Source organism: Ostrea edulis, chromosome 1, assembly GCF_947568905.1.
Source record: "Ostrea edulis chromosome 1, xbOstEdul1.1, whole genome shotgun sequence".
NCBI classification, from domain to species: domain Eukaryota; kingdom Metazoa; phylum Mollusca; class Bivalvia; order Ostreida; family Ostreidae; genus Ostrea; species Ostrea edulis.
In genome coordinates, this window is record NC_079164.1 from 14,887,150 (window position 1) to 14,911,493 (window position 24,344).

At 35.8% G+C, this 24,344-nt stretch overlaps 2 protein-coding genes across 2 annotated transcripts; both read right to left on the reverse strand.

Moving 5' to 3' along the window:
- Window positions 1–2,147: 2,147 nt before the first annotated feature.
- LOC125660682 (monocarboxylate transporter 6-like) lies at window positions 2,148–10,049 on the reverse strand. The gene is made up of 7 exons (XM_048892408.2): window positions 9,994–10,049; window positions 7,673–7,863; window positions 6,500–6,643; window positions 5,796–6,155; window positions 5,518–5,659; window positions 3,860–4,116; window positions 2,148–2,786 (listed from the first exon to the last, which is right to left on the reverse strand). Exons 1-7 carry the CDS (start codon window positions 10,029–10,031, stop codon window positions 2,614–2,616), a joined length of 1,305 nt encoding a protein of 434 aa, XP_048748365.2. The 5' UTR covers window positions 10,032–10,049; the 3' UTR covers window positions 2,148–2,613.
- Window positions 10,050–12,490: 2,441 nt separating this feature from the next.
- On the reverse strand, window positions 12,491–24,331 carry LOC125660661 (monocarboxylate transporter 2-like). The gene is made up of 7 exons (XM_048892390.2): window positions 23,540–24,331; window positions 19,105–19,295; window positions 15,800–15,943; window positions 15,342–15,701; window positions 15,084–15,225; window positions 14,560–14,816; window positions 12,491–12,863 (listed from the first exon to the last, which is right to left on the reverse strand). Exons 1-7 carry the CDS (start codon window positions 23,575–23,577, stop codon window positions 12,691–12,693), a joined length of 1,305 nt encoding a protein of 434 aa, XP_048748347.2. The 5' UTR covers window positions 23,578–24,331; the 3' UTR covers window positions 12,491–12,690.
- Between the last annotated feature and the right edge of the window lie 13 nt (window positions 24,332–24,344).

The following is a 24,344-nucleotide window of genomic DNA, read 5'->3' on the forward strand; positions in this document are numbered from 1 at the left end:
TTTCAAACATTCTAATGAACCTTTAGTAAATTTGAAATCGAAAGAAGCCGTTTTAGATTTATTTAGAGTCAACTTGTGTTTGTAAAGTTCTTTTCAAGTACATGTACATTGTCTTAACTCGCTTATATTTCAGGGCTGTTACGCTTTGTAAAACGATTAAGAAAATCCTGACCATTGTCTTTCCCCGTCACCTGACCATTGTCTTTCCCCGTCACCTGGAGTACCACCGTTTCATCGTCGTATAGTTAGAGCCTGGTAATTTTACACAAACAATTGGAATAAATATAAATATCGTAAACACAAAACTTTTTTTTCAAAAACTTATTGGATATTCAAAAATGCCTCTCAAAGGTGATTTCACAAGATCATTCAATCCCTCTCTTTTTGGCTTTATTGCTATGCAAATTATGTATCAATTGCATAATGTAATTTTGTTGACGAAAATATAGTAAAAAAGGATGTCCCGGGGAAAGTATTGTGACCTTAAAATGACCCCTATGTGTATAGACATTTAGAATAAAGAAAGCCGACGTGTGTACATATCGACTTGGCATAGGTGAAAGATGACGACATTTTATTTTGATCAAGGCATATTCCAGAAAGGTAGCTAGTTCCAGATTCAGGATTTTGATACGGAAGGTAAGGTTTAACGGATTTTTATTGTCTTGTTTAGATAAGATGTGATAGTGAATGTGGAAAATGCCCAATATTTAAATCGAGATTATGGAAATTGCTTAATGTAATAGGATATTGTAACGGTCCGAATCACTTTTTGTCCCCCACCACAACGGGGAAGGGGACATAGAAATACTGATATCCGTGCGTCCCACAAATTTTGTAGGATTGTTAATCACCATATGTAGTTGATCATATTGCACCATCATTTCGATTCGACAAATTTTACAGGAATTATGGGACTTTGTTGAGTTTGTACATGCTACACTATAAGAACACTGTAGTTGATCTTCGAAATTTTGATTCGACAAAGTTTACAGGAGTTATGGGACTTTTGTGCTTCAACCTCTTTTTGCAGCTGTGGGGGACGGCACGTGCACATGTCTACACATAGCAGTCTTGTTAAATTTATCATATCAATGTTTACATATCAAGCCCAAACTGCAAATGATTTGAGTGCATCTTTCACTTGTGTCGAAATGATAAACACCCGAAATTCTAGCAGATAAAAATAGCTCTACGTCACTAGTATGATGACGTAATAGTAAAGCGAGGGATTTCCCCACGTGGTACGATGTTTGATTATGGATTGACAAGAGATGTTTAGTAAAATATGCGACGCTTGGAAGAATTTCACTTTAATTTGAATATGCTGTTATTATAGTGTATCTGTCATTTTACTCGGGACACCTTAATTCCACTGCGTTCGAATGCAAATATGTCAGAATTAGCACCTGTAACGGGTACGTTAAAAATTTAGCTGGGATAAAATTAGTGAAACAATATGGCGTCATATATTGAAATAAGATAAATTCCGATTTTATTTGTTTTATGTAAATTTTTGTCATCATCGATGCTACATATATTTATGTAGCAATATTCCATTATCATCTGCATATGGTGTTTATATATCCCAACCAATTCGATACGCAAGGGTTTGTTCCGACTATGATCAGTTTTTAAATCTAGACAGGCTGCTGACAAACAAGTTGATGGCGCGGGGTTTTCAACAGTATCGTTTAAAGTCAGCATTTCGCAAATTCTATGCTCGTTATAACGATCTAGTTTGCCAATACAACCTAGCGTTAGGTCAAACGCTGTCTGAAGTGTTTCGTACCAATTGTTTAAGGCCGTTCTTGGCACACATATTTGACTATGGATAACTCCGTTTACCTGATCAAAGCATATGACTCACGGTTGGTATGACCGGTCGACAGGAGATGCTTACTCCTCCTAGGCACCTGATCCCACCTCTTGCGTGTCCAGAGGTCCTTGTTCTTCCCTACTCACAAATTTGTATTTTTTATAGAAATTATGAGATGGGCAACTGTTCGTTATCATCTTTTTTCACATATTATATTCATCAAGATCCATAAGCGCATTGTTCACAAATGCATTGCATTCGTGTGGAAATGTCTATTATTACAATTTGTAAAGATATCAAAGACAAAAAGAAAATTGAAATGTAAATATAAATGGATAATCATGTATTTGTTTTCAGTTGCACAGTGAATGCACCTAACGTGTACCATTTCTATTATCATTATTTCACATACATACATAAACATTTTTCATGTGGAATTTTATAGAATTTTTAATGTTGAAAATTCAATTATAACAACATACATCTTGTCCACACAACTTATGCGTAAAGATATAGAAGGCAAATCGATACTACAACATACACCAAAAGTGGTTTTTTTTTCTGTCAGAAAATACATCGTGTTATTACTTTTCACATTCATATATCATAGATTTAGCTTTCTGAATATACGAGTCACAAAAAGTATCATTCGAAACAATATTTTTGAAATATTGCACCACAAAACACTTAACCTTTGTTTATTCAGCTGTAGGTGGCTAATGCCGTTGGTTAATATCAGATTTATTTCACACCGCATTCAAAATATCAATGCAGTTATCGTTAAAATCATAAATTTAGAGGTGAGAAATTATCGAAATAGATTTACTATGGAATTTTGTTTTCTTCTTCCTCTTATAAATATTGTCCATCAGTATTAGAAGAAAGCATGCGAAAGAACAAATAATGGACGACATCGATGCAGCATAGAAGACGCCCTCATATCCACCTGTGACGTCACGAATAAATCCTGCAATAAAATTAGCATTGAAATTTAAAGAAAAAACATTAGTTTCCTATTAGAGACATTTTTAAAAGTAATCATCAACAGAAACTTAGTTTTGCTGTTGCAGAGATTGCCACAGGAAATGTTTGATTCTACATGTATACTAAAATCGTTCACACTTGACCGCAAGGGAAGAGTTCTATGGTATTTTAATTTTGTACTAAAGATTCAGTGTGTACCCCGAGATCAAAGGTCTAGAAATTTTATCTACTAAAGATTCACTCTGCAATGGCGAATTTAGGATAGTATCAGGGGACCTGGTCCCACTCTGACCTAAACCTTCTTCCATCTTACATTTTCAAATTTTGTAAAGCCCGTTCACTTCGAAATCCCGTTCAGTAATAACAATGTGTATTCCATTAATTCTCCAATTTCCAACAATTTAATAATCCTTATCATTTTTTCTTTTCTGTAAAAGAAATCAAAGAACTTAAAAATCCCTGTCCCCTCCCCAGGTGGGTTTTGTTTTATCCGTCACTGATCTGCTAAAGGCTCAAACTGAGCCCCCAAGGTCAGAGTTCCTTTACAAAAGGCTGCTTCTGATTTTAGAAGTTAGAGTTCTACAATATGAAATATGCAACATATGCTGAGGATGCTTTCATTTAACCAATTTTTTCACTAATTAAGATGTCAAAAACCTATCAATCTCTGTAAAACTTGTAATCTTTGCATAAATAACATAAGTCCTGTCAAGAACTTGTAGTTTGAAACAGCGCCTGAAACAGTGGTTTCAGACCAAAGGCTGAAACACTAGTGATTACACTAGACAAGAAATAGTTAGAGAAAAATCATATAATAAACCAATAAGGAAATAATCGTATTGTTTAATTCAAATTGATTATTATTGTTTAGACCTATAGTTTAATGCAATCATTTAGAAACGTTCAAGAAAAAATATTATCCGTGGTTTGAGCCCACATTACACGTTACCGTACTTTGTAAGAATTGTGCGGCTATTCTGCATGGATAATGTTGAATTATAGGTTAAAGATTTCTCCAGTATTTTGAAATGATCCAAATAGATGTATCACTCTCACCACCAATATATCCACCAATCGCAGAGGAAATTCCATAAAAGGTCATTTCTGTTGCTATTCCTATCGGATAGAGATCATGAGGAAGTGTTTGTAGAACAACAGGTGCGATATGAGAAATGAGCAATCCAAAGCAAATGCCGTAAATTCCAGAAGCGATCATCAGAACTGAGTAGGACTGAAGGAACAATGGGTATAGAGCATGACTAACAGCCAAGGCTAGACAAATGTAACTCCAATGATACAGTATCTTGGGTCGACTGAAAAAGAGTCAATGTTGGTTTCTGTATCTTCAATTATTAAACTACATAATATCGAGATATCGTATCACAATATTAATGATAACTGTAATATATTATAACCAACATACTAGAAGCAAAACACTTGCAATAATAAAGGTAAGAAAATATGTATGATAACTTTATATATGAATCTGCGATTGCCATCATAAGAGATTATGTGTCGAATAATCTTTTTATGGTATTGAAATAAGAAATTTACCTTATTTCGACAAAAATGAAACTCGAAAATATTAATATCTTCTAATCAGTCATCCCAAAAATGACTTTGTTAAAGATCAATCTGATTTTACATACAAGTACTCTGAATGTGATTAAAGATATGCTGGCGTTTCCCATTGACAATATGTATCTACATGTGTGAACAAGTGAAGATAACGAATAGTGATCGATCTCATAAATCCTATAGAGGATACAATATTAAGAGAAGGGCAAATACGGACACCTGCATGTAGTCTTTGAAGATCGGGTCTTCCAACAGTATTTTGAAATTCCCATAGGGAATCATAAATTGATAATATAAATTATTTCAATAAGTTACAAGTTTTAGAAATTAATTGCCAAATCATTGCTTGATTTCTGATTGTGTAATTTATAATACAGTATATTATATAGATGAGGGAAATTACAATTATATTAAAATTGCGTTGTTCAGGGGTCTTTATAAAAACAATTGAATTACGAGAAAATAGCAGTTGTGGACAGGTCAATGCTATCAAAACTCAGGTATACTGGGCTTCCTTGAGATCTAAAGAAAGTATTTAGGTATTGGCTGTTATTGTTATCAAAACACCTCTCTGGGGTCCCTCCAGACCACAGTTTAACACCTCTCTGAGATCCCTCCAGACCACAGTTTAACACCTCTCTGAGATCCCTCCAGACCAGTCTCTACAGATGTCACTCCACCTATGATCTATTGTTAAATGTTTGATTTACAGACGGCTAACAATTTAAACTTAAAGTTGGGTCTTTAAACATATATTTCATATTTGGATCTTTTACTGATCAAGCATACATCCTTAAAGTCAGCATTTCACAAATTCTATGATCGTTGCAATGTTCTTATCTGAAAATATAGCCTGTTACATGATGTGTTTGACAGCAATTGCTCTTTTCAGTATGATTTTACAAGGATTTACCCCGTTTACTTGATCAACCAAGATGGGTGTGCCCGATCAACAGTGGAGGATTACTCCTCCCAAGCACCTGATCCCACTTCTGGGGAGTCTCTAGGGTTCCGTTTTTCCCAGTTTTCGATTTTGCATTCTATATATGATTAATGAAATTGGCCATTGTATATATTTGTTCAGCTTTTCCACGGTCTGAAATATGCATTCTATTAATTTAACATTTATTTATTACCTAAAGAACCCTGATAAAGGTACCGCGATTATACGTCCACCTAGATTAAACACACCACACACTGTAAGCAACAAGGCAGCATCTTCTTTGGTGTAATTGTTTGAAACGAGAAAAGCCGGAAGAAACCACGACTCGGCGAAACCTGCCTCAAATACATATCTAATAACATGATTTTACTGCGACTAGGGGAAATAGATGATATTTGTGAAAATTTCAAAGTGGAAGCCGGATAAACAAAAACAACAAAATTGTAACAGCAATTAAACTAGATAAATTACCAAACATTCCGAAGAGAAAATTATCAAACACAAGAATTGAAAATGCTCTGATTTTGAAAATGGCGGTTTGTTTCCTCCAGTCGAAACCCTTAGAGTTAGTAGTCCCCTCTGGAGGCGGTAAATTCAATTTCACTACTACTCCAATCAGGATAAGATGAAAAAATATTCCACCAGCCATCATAAATGTTCCTCGCCATCCAAACTTTTTGAGGAAGAACTCAGTCATATAAGGTGTAATCAACAACCCCATTCCACCTCCGAGGGTCATGGATGAAAGGAACTTGTTAACAGATTCGTGACCATGGAATGCTCGTCTCACATAGACATATGACAAGAATAATGGAAACACAAATCCACATCCTAAATAGAAAATAACGCATTACTTATCGGGATTTATTATATCATAAACTGACATTTATATGACTCAGATGAGTAAATGAAACAAGCACTAGTGATGATATTGTAAGGATTTTTGTCCACTTGATGAACTGATAACGATACCACGTTACATCCTGACCCTACATTGCTTACCAAATTATCTGACAAGGGATACGTAGATAAAATCAATGACTAGAAAGATTGTACAGTCAAATGATATTTCTTGTATCAAGGTTAACTAATGGTCACAATATTTCCATTACTGAGGACCTCAAAGGACGCTTTATAAAGTAAGTGGATATGTCTCCAAGTTTTGTTAAGCTTACCTCCACCAACACCAACAAGAAAAACAATTGTGGTCACACTTTCTGAGAAGGCTGCAGCTAGAAAACTAAGGCTTCCCAACAACGACCCAGCCATTATACACGGGAATTCTCCTACTCGCCTTATAACTAGTTCCGCTACCAGTCCTGTGAAAGACAAATTTCTAATGAGTCTGACAAGTTCGGAGGCATGTGGGTTTTTAAAGAAAACTTTATCAAGTTATTTCATATTTGGGTGAATTCATATGAATCAAGTTTAGTTTCGTTCTATCGATGGTATACAGTATCTATGTACCTTTAACTAATCGTTAAAGTATTTATGTCAAATCAATATGCAACTTGTATGTTTTTCAGAGTACAAATGGTAATTATTTTGAATATTAAATTGTTACGATTGATGTTTAGCAGGCGAATGTATACTGGAACTATCAATAGATTTTATTAAAGATAAATGAAGTACACAGCATTTGGTCTTTGAAAATCCAAGTGAAACAGATTTGAAATTTGTTTTAGCTTACCAGTATATAATTATTTGTTGCATCAGCCTAATTTAGGCCTAAAATCGCTTAAATTTTCTGGACGAAAATATTTTTTATTTTGATGAATAACTTCTGATGTTTTTTAATAATGGAAAAATGCTGATGATTACATATGTACCACTCTTCCCGAAATTTTGATTTTGGTAGAAAAAGTGCAAACCCTTGTATCATCACCCTCTCTACTGACGTATAGTTCATGTGATGAAGTGATTCATTGCATCACTAGATATGGTTTGAGTGTATGTGGTTTTACGTCTCATTCGCGAATCGTTCACTAAAAAGGGACGTCACCTACTATGCATGACGCCCAAGTCCATAGCATTGAGGGTTAGTTTACATACCAACGTCCACCATCTCACAGTACCTTATATAATTAGGTTTTAAAGTCTTATGCGGAAGAAACGTCATTTTCAAACCTTATACTGAGTTCTTGACTAAGGAAACCATCACCTTTTCTATAAACATTGATGCGTATAAGAATTGAGTTTTGCGCGGCCCCGCTGAGAGCGAACCCGGGGTATCCCGGTCGGCAAACGAACGTTGTGATAACTAGTTACCAACTAGAACGTTTGTCACTAAATGCGTGTCTCTAAATAAATAATATTAAAAGTATTATATAAACAAAACATACAAGTACCTCCTCCACATATGATCCCGCGGTACAACGATTGCATTAAAGCGGCCCAGGAGGCGTCTGCATCAAACTCTCTGATGACGTCAACATACACTATCCCCAACATAGCAGACGGTATCGCTAGGGCGATAAAATGAATGAGCAGGGAACCAACAAAGACCACATAGCGTCTTTTAGACTTGTCATAACGTTCTCTGCCAAGAAAAACATACCGTATGTAAACCTTTAATGACTTTTTAATAATAGATTTTTTATACTGGCCTACCTTGTAAAGAATATATTCATTCTATATGTTACTGATGTTGATGATGAGGAGGAGGAATAGGATGATGGTGGTGGCACAAAACATTTGCGGTGGAAATTGAATTCGAATATCACACCTAATATACATTGCTCTATCATATATGAAATTTTACTTTATGTCATTTTTTTTAGAGATCGTCAGGGCAAGAAAATGACTTGACAATTTTGCTATGCCAAAAAGGGTTTCGTAAAATCAGGAGCATGTGGATATCAATCAGATTGGATAGTTTCACTACAATCAATTAACACGTCTCCGATAAATTGCGTGGGGGGGGGACCGTTAATTTTCAATGTCAAAAAGTTTTTTAGATGGACACCATTCTATGATACATCTTAAGATAAATTAGTGTGAAGTGTTAAGGTAAACATGTCATTCTAAGGTCATTTTAATATATCAATATAGAATTTAAACCTATTTCGGATATGATAGAAGATTACGGTGGGGTATTCCTGCCATTTTAACCTAGAGGAAAAAATCAAACAAATTGACCCTGCGATTTAAAGAAAAAAATTAAAAGTCTTTTTAATGATTTCAAACATCGCTTGTATGGCTCAACGACAGGTTGTATTGGAAGGTTACATCGTTACAACGACCATAAAATTTGCGAAATGTATACTTTAAACGAGACTGTTGAAACCCTTGCACCATCAACTTGTTTGTTAGTTGCCTGCCTCGAATTAAAACTTATCCTACGCAGAACAAGCTCATTTGTATCGAATCATTTGAGAGACAAACACACCATATGCAGGTGATAATGCAATATTGCTACATAAATATGGGAAGTTGACGGTGGAAAAGCTGAAGATATCTTGTTTGTCATAAAGTTGAATTGTTGGTTTGTCGTTCACATCTATGTTCAATGAAATATCTAAATATGAAACATATGTAGAAGGCTCTGTGTTGTCTTTTATTTCGAGTTACTGGGATATATTGAATTGACATGTGAATGAAAATGGTTATTGTTATCATGTAATAGAACGTCCTCGATAGGTCTAACTGTCGAATTGAAGGTCCCAGCAAAAGCGTTTTCCTTCTCATGTAGAAGCTTTTAAATAAAATTTGCCTTGTAAGATTATAAAAACGGGTCAGCAAAGCAAACAAAGGGGCACAATTTGTGCCCATGGGAATTCCAACAAAGTGTTGGACGATTTGATCACCAAATCAGCGTTTGCAGATTCAGTGGTCGTTGTTATGATATAATTTACGTATACATCCTGCCCTTAGGTTAAGTGCTGTCTAGTGTGTTTCATACCAGGTTTTTGGCGGTTCTTTACATGTTGATTGTGACTACGGATTACTCCGTTTACTTGACCAAAATTAGGGCTCACAACGATTGTGGCTGGTCAACAGGGGATTCTTAACTCTTCCTGGGTCCCTGGGCCAGCATCTGGAGTTCGTTGGAATCAGTGTTTTCCCACTCTCAATTTTGTATTCTTTATCTGATTATGATATTGGTCACTGTTCGTTATTTTTACTTTCTCATCAAATATATCGCGCAAATATCTAGCATAATTAATTTCTCGTGTTACTAATTTAAGGCATGTATTCGTTTAAACTCGTTTCCTCTTGATCTTGGCATCATTTTCAAGAACATTGTAAGGTGATTTATGATTTTTAAGAAATTGAAATAAATAAGTTTTTTTATAAATCGCCAAGAAATTGCCATTCACGAAAGTGTGTAGAATACTGTTCCTTATGTTGAGTACAATTTGACGGGTTACAGATACAGGGTAATAGCCTGATAAAACAATGTACTTCATGTATTACTGGTAGCATTAGTAGCTTTGATCATTTGTTGTATTCGTATCAATTCTCCAAGAGCAGATTATCCGCATTCAAAAGGAGGGAAACTTGTAAGCAGATCAATATTGAAGTCACTTGTAAATCTATATGCCATATTTTGTCCGACGCTATCGGAATGTTGTCTAGTAATGAAATAATTGGTGCATTGAAAGTGCTAGCTTGATAAAAACTACTACTTTTTATACATATTATGTAATTAATGCGGAAACACACTCACCTCGATAGAGTTGATGTTCCTCCACTTGACATTGCCATATCTCGTATCTAAATGATATCCAATTAATACAAACGTTACATTATGTAAGCTTAATGCGTCGCTCTTCGGTGATTTTTCGCCAAGTTCAAATTTAAGGAGTTTATCATAGTATGCCTTTGCATATATTATAAACCACCATCGGTGACAGCTGAAGTTATTGTCATTTCTAACTAAGAGAGTCTGTTTCATCAAATATGCAACATCACTACCAGAGGTAAGAAAGGACTAGTCACATTGTAGATTTCATTTACAAATATAATCACTTACTAAAGTCAGAGTGAAAAATACGGTGGCAACAATGAGCCATTTAATAATTTAATACATGTATTACAAACAAAGATACATTGCTGGATCCAGTAAGTGCTCTATTAAGCCACTATTTTTGCTCCTCACGAAAATATTAACAATTGTGAAGGAGAAACTTCAAACCTACTGTGTGACTACCAATGCCAGAAGTGTTGTTTATCAAATATGGATTCTAAAAAATTCTAAAGAACTTTTAGTAAACTTGAAATCGCAGAATTATTCCCAAATAAATAACATTAAAACTTATGACTTTTCAACACTATACACTACCATTCACAAGTACTCTGACGTTGAAATAAAAAATATGCTAGAGTTCCACATTTATCTTCGTGGTCTTTGGTAATCAGGTCTTCCAACAGTCTGTTGGAATTCCCATGGGCATGAATTGTACTCCTTTCTTACCTGACCTGTTTCGATATTCATATGAAGCAGAATTTATTCAAAAACTTCTACGTGAGAAGAAAACATTTCTCGCTGTGGCCTTCAATTCGACCTGCATATGGTGTTTATATATCTCAACTGATTCCATATGCAAAAGCTTGTTCTGCGTATAGTCAGTTTTTAAATCGGGGTAAGCTACTGACAAACAAGTTGATGGTACAGGGGTTTCAACAGTCTCGATTGAAGTCAGCATTTCGCAAATTCTATGTTCGTTATAACAATCTAGTTCGTCAATACAACCTTAAATTGGGTCATATGCTGTCTGACGTGTTTCATACCGATTGTTAAGCCGTTCTTGGCACACTGATTTTGACTGCGGATAATTCCGTTTACTTGATCAGGATAAAGAGCTCCCGGCGGGTGTGACCGGTCGACAGGGGATGCTTACTCCTCTTAGGCACCTGATCCCACCTCTGGTGTGTCCAGGGGTCCGTGTTTGCCCAGCTATCTATTCTGTATTGCTTGTAGGAGTTATGAGACTGATTCGTTATCTTCACATTTCATATATACACATGGTCATGTTGCAATATTCCATTATCATCTGCATACGATGTTCATGTCTCTCAAATTATTTGATACGCATTAGCTTGTCTGCGTATGATCAGTTTTTAAGTCGAGGTAGGGTTCTGAAAAACAAGATGATGTTGCAACTGTTTCAATATTCTCGTTTAAAGTCAGTATTTCCCAAATTCTATGATTGTTGTAATGCCATTGGGTCAAATGCATTCTGACGTGTTCCATAGTAATTGTTAGGCCATTTTTTACACAATGATTTTTACTATGGATTACTCCGTTTACCTGACCAAGATATAGGGATCACGGTGGGTCTAACCGGTAGACAGGAAATGCTTACGTTTCCTAAGCACATGATCCCACATCTGATATATCCAGGGTCCGCCTTTTCCCAACTTCCTGATAGGAGTTGTGAGATTGACCACTGTTCATTTTCCTCACCTTTTCATCTTAAAATGGGCATCGATTGTGAAGTTGCTCTGAGGTTTTGAAATGCAAAACGACATTAAAGCTTTTGAGTATCAATATATTGTTGTCAGATTTATATCATTCAGTTGCGGATTCAGAACATTTTCGAAAGAAGGGGTGTGTGTGACGGACGTTAGTACTTTGTCTGTCGAAGAAAGAGAGGATGAAAACCCTTTAATGGCAATAAATGGCCTTTAAAAGAAAAACAGCCAGGGGGTTAACTGCCTTAACCCTGGCATTGGGTTGATATATTTTCTTGCCAGATTGGGTTACATGTAACTGCTGTCTGACGTATTTCATGCCGATTGTTAGGCTGTTCTTTTCACACTCATGTTGATACGGAAAACATAGGGCTCACGGCGGGTGTAACCGGTCGACAGTGGATGCTTACTCTTCCTGGGCACCTGGTCCTACCTCTGGTGTGCCCAGGGATCCGTGATTGCCCAACTCCTTATTTTGTATTCCTTACAGGAGGTATCAAATTGTTTACTGTTCATTTTCCTCACCTTTTATTTATACCACTGGATTAGGTACATGTATTCAACGCAAATGCTAACTTATTATTTAAACCAGACTGTGTCGTTTGTTCAATTTGAACTTTAAGGTCCAAATGAAATACAAGGATGACACTTAATTCTGAGGTTATAGATTAAAGCTACACATATTTCATATCCATTGTGTTTTTATTTCACCTGAAGTACGTATGTCTACGGTACACGTATTGCAGTCCTTTTTCAATGGAGAGCAACTTGTTTGTTTATTAAACATACATATACATTCCTTAAAGATGCCATCGATGATAGCAAGTTAAGGATACTATTTTTAAAACCATCCATTTGCAATTGAGTTCTAATTTCGTTTGCTTTTCTCAAGTTTGAAAATGTAGTTACATACAAATCATGGGATATCAGTATTTTTACCACATTGTATTTAGAGATGTGAAATTATTGAAATAGTGGTACTATGAACGTTTTTTCTGTCTTTCTTCCTATACAGTTTGTCCACGAGAATTAAAAGGAGTGATGCAAATGAACAGAAAATGGATGATATCGATGCCACATAGAAGACACCATCATATCCACCTGTGACGTCACGAATGAATCCTGTAACGAAAATAGTATTGAAATTAAAGAAAACCTTATTTACTTAACAGCTAGATATATTAAAGTTGACCTATACAACCTGTCGTTGGGTCAAATGCTGTCAGGCGTGTTTCATACCATGTGAAGCTGTTCTTGGGCACTTATTCTGACTGCGGATTGCACCGTTTATCTGATCAAGATATTGGACTCATGGCGGCTTTGACCGGTCAACAGGGGATGCTTACTCATCCAATACACCTAATCCCACCTCTGGTATATCCAGGGATCCGTGTTTGCCCAACTCACTATTGTGTATTCCTAGTAAGAGTTATGAGATTAACCACCGTTCGATATCTTCACCTTTCCTCTCTCTATATATGCTAAAACATAGGGCAACACTAGTAATGATGCTTGTAGATGTGTAGTATTTTGATAATGTGTAGTTAACATGCTTTCTATGGGACGGTATTGACATAATCCGTACCGTAAATTGTTCAGCTTCTAATATAGCTCTACGTTTGGTTCGAGTATCACCGTTTCACACTTTGCTATTTATTCTATATGAAGAGGATGATTTCATACTATTGAAATGAAGGTTTGGAATGTTCTTGAGACTGTTTTAAAAGTTATTTATATATTTAAAGTGTATTTTTCTCCCACGTCCTCCATTCAAGGAGGATATTGATGTTAGGAAAAAGTCAACGCCAAGCACCCTGGTCTCCTGGAAATGGGTTGAAACATTTTGAAAATTGAATATTGGATCTCCATTGTGATATTCTACATCTACTAATAAAAATTACAGTTCATTTCTAATGATTTGCAAGTGGCATAAAAAAAATGCCGAAAGCATTCGGGAAGATGGCCTCCCATAAGCCTCTCACGGGCATTATCATGGACACAAATGGATAAAACCTCACAATCACAAGACTTTCATTCTCATAACTCCTATAAGGAATACAAAGTAAAGAATTGGGCAAACACGGACTCTTGGACACACCAGAGGTGAGACCTTGTGCCTAGGAGGAGTAAGCATCCCCTGTCAGATGGTCAAACCCGCCGTAATCCGCAGTCAGAATTAGTGTGTCAAGAACGGCCTCGCAATCGCAATCGGTATGAAACACGTCAGACAGCATTTGGTCCAATGATAGGTTTTATTGGCAAATTAGATCATTACAGTGTATAATGACAATATATTTTGCAAAATATTGACTTTTAACGAGACTGTTCAAACCCCTGTAACATCAACTTATTTGTCAGTAACCTGCTTTGATTTAAATACTGATCATACGAGGAACAAGCTCTTCCGTATCGAATATATTATGAGATATAAGCACCATATGCAGGTGATAATGGAATATTGCTACATAAATATGGGAAGTTGACCTAGAAGAGGCTGAAATCATCCCGTTTATGATAAAGATGAGTTGTTACTTTGGCGTTAATATACTTAGTACGAAGCAGATGTGGAGGACTATGTGGTATCTTTCATCTCGAGTTCACGTGGACCATATCATTTGCGAAATGCTGAGTTTAAATCTTTGTAATATCGGCTTATTTGTCATTAATCTGTCTTAGTTTAGAATTGGACCACATCATGTTTTCGTGTATGGAATCAGTTGAGAAATATAAACATCATGTGCAAATGATAATTATTGCTGCCTAGATAACTGCAGTAAGCATGCTGAATTAGTGATTAGTCATTTGATATTACACCTACCACCAATGTATCCACCAACAGCAGAAGACACTCCATAACACGTTATGTCTGTTGCTATTCCTAATGGATAAAGATTCATAGGGAGTGATTGAAGAACAACGGATCCTCCCTGAGAATTCAGTAGCCCTTCACAAATACCGTAAAGTCCGGAGGCGAGTATCAAAACGAGGTAGGACTGGAGGAAGTATGGGTATAGCGCATGACTGAGAGCCAAGGCTAGACAGATGTAGCTCCAATGGTACAGTATCTTGGGTCGACTGAAAAAAAAGTCAATATTGGTTTCTGTGGGGTTTTTTCATTGATAGCCTACTGTCGCGATTCATTTTGTCTGTGAATTTGAAAAAACTAATGATAATAAGGAACATTTTAAGGTTCGATATTTGAAATTGTAGAAGTAAGAAATTATATATATACATATATTGATTTACATTATGCGAAATTGTGAGTAAAATCAATTTCCCGCAATTCGTAATTCATAAATTTACATAATACTTGCATGTCATTAGTTTACATATACTTCTTACCTAAAGAACGATGATAGAGGTACCGCGAATATTCGTCCACCGAGATTGAATACACCGCTTACTGTCAGCAACAAGGCAGCATCTTCTTTGGTGTAATTGTTTGAGACGAGGAAATCCGGAAGAAACCAAGTCTCAGCAAAACCTGTCTCAAATACACATACATCAAGGTACAAAGTTATGATGTTTATAAATAAATTTGAAATAGAAGTTAGGTGAACAGAAACATCGATGTATGAACAAAAATGAGAAATGAATCACCAAACATTCCGAAGAGAAAAACATCAAATATGTAAACTGAAAACGGTCTGCTTTTGAAAATGGCAACTTGGTCCCTCCACTTGAAATTCTTAGATTCTTTCGTCTCTTCTGAAGGCGGTAAATTTATTTTCACAACTACAGCAATCAGGTTAAGGTGAAAGAATAACCCTGCAGCCATCATGATTGTTCCTCGCCATCCAAACTCCCTTAGGAAAAATTCGGTCATATAAGGAGTCACCAACAACCCCACTCCAGCTCCAATGGTCATAGCAGTAAGGAATTTTGCAGCGGACGAATGACTATAAAAGGCTCTTCTAACATTGACAAAAGACAAGAATACCGGAAACACGAATCCACACCCTAGATATGAAATAACAGGAGTTACTTGTCAGGATTCAGTCCAAGACATTATAGTATATACATGTACTGGATTTTCAACCAATTTAAATTATACTCACCTCCTCCAACACCAACAAGAAGAACAATTGCGATTAAACTTTTCGAAAATGCTGCCGCTAGAAAACTAAGGCTTCCTAATAATGACCCAGCCATCATACATGGGAACTCTCCTACTCGTCTTATAACAAGTTCCGCTATCAGTCCTGTGAAATTTAATTTCAATTATCAGTCACGATATCGTATTGGTCAAGGTGTTCACTTTGCCACTGGAAGTTCCCTGGTTGATCCTCGCTCCTGGTCCTGTGACAAATCCAAGGCATTTAACATTTTAGTGACTTTTCCTCCGTCAAGAGCCTGCCATTGAAAGTGAATGCCACGAGTCTTTTGGATATGACCTTAAAATGGATACCCAATGTCACGGTAGACGTTGGTATTGAGACATATAACAATTTGGATAGACACTAAACTGTTTCGATTGATACAGGACAACAGAATAGACAATACAGTCAGTTTGTATATGTCTCTAGTTATAGTTGGTCGGTTGAGTCAGAAAATTAGTTTTGGTTGTTTTCTGAGTTTGTAGAAAAGCAAATGTCGAGCTGAATTGGAAATATCAACAATCCTTCAACTCATACCTAAGTATCATTAGTTAATTTTATTTCAGATCTGTTTCCATTTCTTGTTTTTGCCATTTTTATATTGCTTTTGATTTCCTCGGGAAATTCATCGGATTTTTAATTTCTCGATTTCCGATCGAGCTCGACATGTTGATTATTGCAATAACAGAAGTTTCAAGCGTAAATATGCGTTGATAGTCAAAATAAATCTTGCATTTTAGCTTTATCTATTCATCGTCTTTGTCTTTTCTTTATTTGTCCTGAAGTGATTTGTCAATTTATTGGTTACTCTCAATTCAGCTTATATCTATCGCGGAATTAAAGGTAAATTCTTGAGTAAAAGTAGTGATTCGGGCAAACAGCTGACATTACGAGCTACTTTATCAAAATTGTTTATATGTCTTCACTTTCTATGGAACACTTGAATATTATAATGACTGAAGTAGATATGCATAATTTTCTTGCAGGATCCTCACATTTAGTAGGATTGTTAAGTCAGACTATTTTGTATTTCACCGACTTGAATTGTAAATTTATTCGATAGTCATGGCATAAACTTGCGGGCATATCTTCTACCGGAAGTAAACATTTACTTTCCCTTTAACCTTAGATATTCCAGTTGTGTAAGAAGTTTATATCCTGAAATCAATTGTTTATTTTTAGATTACCCTTTCCCCCTGTATTTCTATGGTTGATAGCTGGAGATGTTATTTATAACGTAGTAAAGAAGAAAGACGATACACTTCGATTTTGTATTGACGACTGTCAACAGAATTCTAAAACAAAAAGGCCTACCACACATTAGTGTTGTGTTGGACTCATCAGAATTTTTTTTCTCAGTGCTTGACATGAAATCAAGTTTTTGCCAGAATTAGAAATATATCACAAGGAAATGACTGATATTCTGATATTCTGTCATAACTGACCTTTGACTTTTGTGTCTGCTGCCTAATCCTATCTATGCATGTATTTTCTATATATACATGAATAAGAAAGATGCTGTTCAAATCGAATCAGATAGTTAAGACTGCTTGAGGAACAGGGTTAAACGCTGATTGAAACCCTGCTAGTAAAGCTTGCATCATGCTAGCAAATTCAGTTATCCACAACATACTCTGCACCATTCCAGCGATTGGATCTTCATGAGATACAAACATATGCTATCAAAATATCGACCTGAATCTAACACGTCAGGGAAGGAGTAAAACCTAAGTGAAAACCGTCAAAGAGGAACTTGATACGATTGTATACCAGAACTCCAGGAAACTTCGAATTGTCTATGACTCACATGTAAGAGTTACAGCTGCAAAGATTATATCTGCACATCACCGAGTGATCGTTTCAAAGTTATTAGTATTAGTGATTTTAGACCTCATTTACAACAGTGTGCGGCATCCAGGAAAAGAGAGGACAACATATTTAGTTATGGATACGTTTTATTGACCTATGATGCGCAGTGATATTGCCATTAGACAAATCAATGGAAGAGATGCGTGAGGTTTAAAACTCCAAACAACCAACGCGATTCAATGGTAAGTATCGGGCAGTTCAATCTCTAGAACTGGTGCAAATGGTTATTTTTTTTCTGTAGCCTTCAAAAGATGATATGGGGCTCATGGCGGGTGTAACCGGTCAGCAGGGGATGCTTACTCCTTCTAGGCACCTGATCCCACCTCTGGTGTATCCAGGGGTCCGTGTTTGCCCAACTATCTATTTTGTATTGCTTGTAGGAGTTATGAGATTGATCACTGTTCGTTATCTTCACCTTGCATTCATAATGTCCTTTTTATAACATACCGTTTACCAAGTCTGCAGTTGCAGTTTCTATCAAGAATCAAACTGCACGAAAAACTGCCGAAGTCTTATTAAATCATTTTATTATTCCGTATGGACTTCCAAAACACTTCATTCAGTCCAAGGAGCTTATTTTCTAGGGAAAACTCATCCAAAACCTTTGTCTATTAACAGCATTTTCCAAATCCAGAATAATTTCTTTCATGTAATGAGCAGTGGCATCTTAGAGAAATTCAAAGAGAGACTCGTACCAATGTCCGAGACCCTACCGATGGACCAACATTTTTACTGACAAGCAAGTATATGTCCATAAGGACATTATGCAATACTGGCGCCAAGAGTCATAGAACTTCTAATGGATAAAAAATCTGACTGAAAAGCGAACATATGTCCATTAGTACATTATGCAATGCTGTCGCTAAGAGTCATAGAACTTCTAATGGAGACCACAACAGTCACTTCCTACGTTACACGTTTTAAAATTGATGTGGCGCCAGGATTGAAAATTAAATCCAGGAACTCCCATGGGCAAACTGAACATCCTAATCAATAAGCCACGTCCGGGACAAGGAAAAACCAATTTGTTTTAACCAACAATAAAAATGGGTTACATATGTAGTTTGAGTCTTCTACACAATGCTGAAAAACAAAGAGAAATGGGAAAATGTAATGCATCCCTCCATGCCTTTAATGCGGGGGAATAAGATATGCACAGACTGATTGAAATATAGCTTACGTATAAAAGATCGTTCAAATGATATTGATATGATATTCATAATTGTGGGTCATTAGATAAGTCATTCTGAAAATAATACTCCAAAGCACTGTATTCGTATGGGTAAATACTGAAAGTGCTATTCATTATGTATAAATGACTGTGTACACTATCAGTTAATTAATTCTCAATTCTTTCAAATTCGGTCAATTATTTCTTTTAACAAGCATACATATACCTCCTCCAAACACGATCCCGCGATACAAGGACTGCATTAAGGCCACTAAGGAGGCATCTGCTTTAAATTCTCTAATGACGTCAACATACACGATCCCCAACATCGCAGGCGCCATTGATATGACGATGAAATGAATGAACAGGGAACCAGCAAACACCACATAGCGTCTGTTGGACTTGTCATAATTTTCTCTGCGATGGAAACCATGCCATGTCTAAACTTTGCATGTATCTATTATTCTGTTTACATTGGAGAACCTAATAAAGGGGATTATTCTTTAGAATATTTGCAATCTCTCTCTTTCTCTCTCTCTCTCTCTCTCTCTCTCTCTCTCTCTCTCTCTCTCTCTCTCTCTTTCTCTCTCTCTCTCTCTCTCTCTCTCTCTCTCTCTGACATAAAGATGACTAATATTTTATAGATTGGCGACTTCAAATATCGGATAAGTGGTACATGGGGATCTAGCTCCATGACCATAAACTGAAAATAGACTTAAGTCAAATCTTAAGATAATTACCGTATTGGCTGTCATGATATTGTCAAATTTAGAGATATAATTTCAATGGTTTAGATAAGTAAAGGACAAAAAATCTCATAGGTCAAGATATTTTCATTCTAGACACATGAGTTCATCGTTTACCCTTTTCTATGCTACTAGACGTCAGGATACTTCAAGTAGTGGGTTTTAGGCCATACAAAGAATACCTTTTTATTGTAACATAATATTATGTTACAAATATGAATATTCATAATATACAGTGGATGCAAAAAACCTTCTCTTAGGTACCATATGTCCCTGGATTGGATACATTAACAATGAAAATAATTATAGAATCATAGATTTAATATATATTTGTTATCATAGTAAAGACATATGTTTTATTAATGAATTGTTTTGAGAAAGGAGATGTACTTTGACATGTTTTAAGGAGTGTAATACTTGTAGATTATTTTTAAAATGCAAGATAAATTACTTAGAAACCTAAGTGGGATTAATCCGAGTGATATTTCTTTAGAATGTGAGATATATTGAGATTAAACACTAATTTGATTGAGATGATGAGACATATTTCTGAGATTTCATCAGGCAAATGAGAATATTTTTGGAATCATTTGAGAACATTTAAATTTCATGAGATCAGATGTTATGATGCATATGTGAGCATTTATCAGACGATTTATAATTGCTTTCTAATTACTCGAGAACATTCTTGAAATTGTCCATAAATACAATTACATTTGATAGAGATTATATGATGAGATACATTTCTGATACTTTCTGACATGAATGAAAGGTGAAGATAACGAACAATGATTAATCTCATAATTCCTATAAGCAATACAAAGTAGAGAGGTGGGCAAACACGGACCCCTGTACATACCAGAGGGGGATAACGTGCCTAGGAGGAGTAAGCATCCCTTGTTGACCGGCCACACCAGCCGTTAGCCCCATATCTTGATCAGGTAAACGGAGTTATCCATAGTCAAAATCAGTGAATAAAAATTCTTTTGGAAATATTTGAGAACATAATCGTAAGATTATTCGTGTCGTTGGTCATATCGATCCTTCATATATTTTTCATGACCTTGTACATACTAGGGGTGGGACGATACCCTTTCTAACCTATCCGATACGTAGCAAGACACTTGACAAACGATACGATACATATCGCGATAATTTGCAAATCAATAAAAAGTAGAAAAAAGGATTTCAATTCCGTTCGAAACGAAAACAGAAAAAATATCACTCGGTTTAGCTAGCTACTTGAGAAGAATAAAATAAATACACTCCAAACATCTTGCAAATAACTTGTCTTATCGATGTTTCATGCAACGTTTTCCCTTTCGTAAACTGGCAAGACAAACCTCTCAGAAACCCCTGACTGGCTTACAGTGGGTTTAGTTAACGTCAAGTAGTCAGCCATCTTTTTTGTTGTACTACTTTCATTTTCTGTTAGACGGACTAAAAATCCCGACTTGTAACGTTCGGATATTTTTGGAAAATGCTATAACGGGTATCGTATTTTAATAGACATGTGTATCGATCTATATATCGCCAAGATGAATATCACGATGCATCGGTGCACCAATGGATAGTCCCACCTCTAGTACACACTATGTAGATCCGACACTTCTAGGCATCGGGCGTTGGATTTTAGTGCTGTTTTGCATCAATATTTATCCAATGAATCACCTTGATCCGCCTGTATACCTATTTTCCTGTTTGGTCTCAATTCGTCACCTTTTACACTTCATTTGTTTGCCATTGTTTTCGTGCATGTGTCTTAAGTTATCGTTTGACTTTTGTTGGTTGACTCGACTTAATTAATTCATTTAATGCCTAATATGATATCATTGAACGTACAACTTATTTTCTTCCGTTTCGGCCTTGGGTATCGACCTTGAGTTTTCAAGTTGCACCATTATTGTATTCTTCCAGATTCTTTAACGTAAATTTGTCTTCCAAAACAGTTTCAACGTCCAACTCTGTTTAGTTCGTTTCGGCATCGAGTATCGACCTTGTGTATCTAAATCGTACCATTATTGAATCTTTTCACGTATTTCTGTCTTAAAACAACAATTCAATCACAACTCATCCAACTTCGTTTCGGCCTTGTGTTTTCAAATCAGACCATTATTGTATTGTTCCGGATTCTTGAACGCAACTTCTTTTTATTCCTAAACAGTGATTCATTCAAATCTAATTAAGTGTTAAATTTAATTTAACATACACGGGCTCACGGCGGGTGTGACCGGTCTAAAGGGGATGCTTACTCTTCCTAGGCACCTGATCCCACCTCTGGTATATCCAGGGGTCCGTGTTTGCCCAACTCTTTATTTCATATTCCTTATAGGAGTTATGAGATTGATCACTGTTCGTTACCTTCACCTTTCATTATTAAGAAATTGCTTTAAACTTTATCCTTTTGGCTGATACTATTTTTCACTTACTGGTTTCCGATGTTCTTTTAAACAGATATTCGTCGGCTTATTGTTTGCTGTACGTCCCGTTAAGAATTTATCACTCATATTGAGACGTCACAAGTTGTAGGTGAAGTACCATACATCTAGACCTATGCTTAGCGCTTACGGCCGTAGCAGTGAGGTTCTTTAACGTGCCAACGCCTGCCGCGACACGGGACCTCCGTTTTAAGGCCATATCCAAAAGACCCGTGATTATCACTTCTAAATACCAAGCATTTGGCAAAGGAGCAATCACTACCTATGCTCTTAAGTTTGGCTCGAACTCACCACCTCCCGGTTACGAAGCAACGCTCTACCACTAAGCTACTGCGAATGGTAATGTGTGACAACATTGAGAAAAAAAACAAGCATGATACTTCTTAAATGTTATTTAATGAAAAGGTATGTTTTTCACATATTTATTCCAACAATGTGTTTTAAGCATAATGTTTTTATCACTGCACACTGTGTTTATTTCATTGAGTTAAAAGTCCCATTATGAGTCATTTTTACAATAAAGGAATGAACTAGATGAAACAACGACATGAATTGTTCGTTTACAAGATATAAAATCGTTTCATATTTGGACATTTTATTGAACATATATGCTAACGGCAAACTAATAATTCAATCTTATGACAAACGGGATGACTTCAGCTTCATCATCGTTAACTTCCCATATTTATGAAGCAATATTCCATTATCACTTGCATAATAACTTTATGTCTCTCATCTGATTCGATACACAAGAGTCGTGTGATAAGTTTTTAAATCGAGACAGGCTACTGACAAATAAGTTTATGTTACATGGGTTTGAACAGTCTCGTTTAAAATTTGTTTCGCAAATTCTATGGTTGGTATACCGATGTAATTTACCAATACAACCTGTCATTGGGTCTAATCGTATCTGACGTTTTTCATATAAATTCTTAGACCGTTTTTACACACGAAATTTGACTACGGATTACTCCGTTTACGTTTACCTGATCAAGATATAGGACTCACGGCGAGTGTGACATATCTACATGAGATGTTTGCTCCTTTTAAGTTCCTAATCCCATCTCTGGTCTTTCCAGGGGTCCGTATTTGCCTTATTCCTAATTTTGTAATCTTTATAGGAATTATGAGATTGATTAATGATTACTGTTCGTCGTTATCAAAACAATTATAACAGTATCACTTGCATTTATAATTGTTTAGAAGACTGTTTCAATATTTTAATCTTCGCATTACTTGTAGCCAATTACAACTTATTCTATAATATGCTTGCAGTGCCATTAAAACGTGTATATCCCTACTCCATCATTACAAGTATATCGATTCTCAATACTTTCAGTACTTCGATTTAATGAAGTCTATTTTCAGTTTATGTTCATGGAACATGATCAATCCTAAACCATATCATTAAAAAAAGAAGTACCACTGTTTAGTATCTGATCATTTGACATAGCAATCAATTAAAATACAAACATACCTCGATAGCGTTGACTTTCTCCCACTTGAAGTTGTCATATCAAGTATTCCAATAATTGATTATCCACAAAAACCTTAATGCTAACTTCATTTGGTGATATTATATTCAGCAATCCAAAGGGCTTAACAAAGATGTGACTTTGCATATCTGAGTTTAAACTCTTATATCTTGTAAAGCTATCACTTTTCATAACCGTAATAGGACAAGTGTTTGTTTACACCTATTGAACATTTATGCAAGTGACTGTTTCAAAATAATGAGGTTAAGGAATAAATCATAATCAAATGTAAAATATACAACATGTCATAAGGAGATGGCTACACGTTTGTGATTAACGATCTTCGTTAAATACCAGTACACTATAGAAATATTCAAGTCATTGAATCCTTGTTATATCAAAACTATTTATATGACTGGATATGTTGTCTTATTCGTACTAACTACATAGTCCAACTCAATGACAATTCATTATTCATTGTCACCGGTCGACAGGGGATGGTTACTCCACTTAGGCACCTGATCTCACCTCTGGTATATCCAGGGGTCTGTGTTTTCCCAACTCTCTTTTTGTATTGCTTATAGGAGTTTTGAGATAGATCACTGTTCGTTATTTTCACCTTTTCTACACCACTTGCACTAAATGTATGCATGAATCCTATGCATGTATATTATGCAGTTCGATTTGATGTCTACTGATATAAATAGATATAATATCTCACTGATATTAAATGCATGAATCAATTCAATGTAATGGCTATTAATATCTACATGGATAGAGTTCTCATGGAATATGGCTGCTTTCAAG

Excerpts from the sequence above, each read along its gene's own strand:
- LOC125660682 (XM_048892408.2), bottom strand. The coding sequence starts at position 10,031 with ATGGCAATGTCAAGTGGAGGAACATCAACTCTATCGAG. Across the intron at positions 6,156-6,499 it reads TCTTGTTGGTGTTGGTGGAG|GATGTGGATTTGTGTTTCCA; the intron begins GTAAGCTTAACA and ends TTTTCTATTTAG. Across the intron at positions 2,787-3,859 it reads GATTGGTGGATATATTGGTG|GATTTATTCGTGACGTCACA; the intron begins GTGAGAGTGATA and ends ATTTTATTGCAG.
- LOC125660661 (XM_048892390.2), bottom strand. The coding sequence starts at position 23,577 with ATGACAACTTCAAGTGGGAGAAAGTCAACGCTATCGAG. Across the intron at positions 19,296-23,539 it reads AGAAAGTCAACGCTATCGAG|AGAAAATTATGACAAGTCCA; the intron begins GTATGTTTGTAT and ends TTTCCATCGCAG. Across the intron at positions 14,817-15,083 it reads CCTCTATCATCGTTCTTTAG|TCGACCCAAGATACTGTACC; the intron begins GTAAGAAGTATA and ends CTTTTTTTTCAG.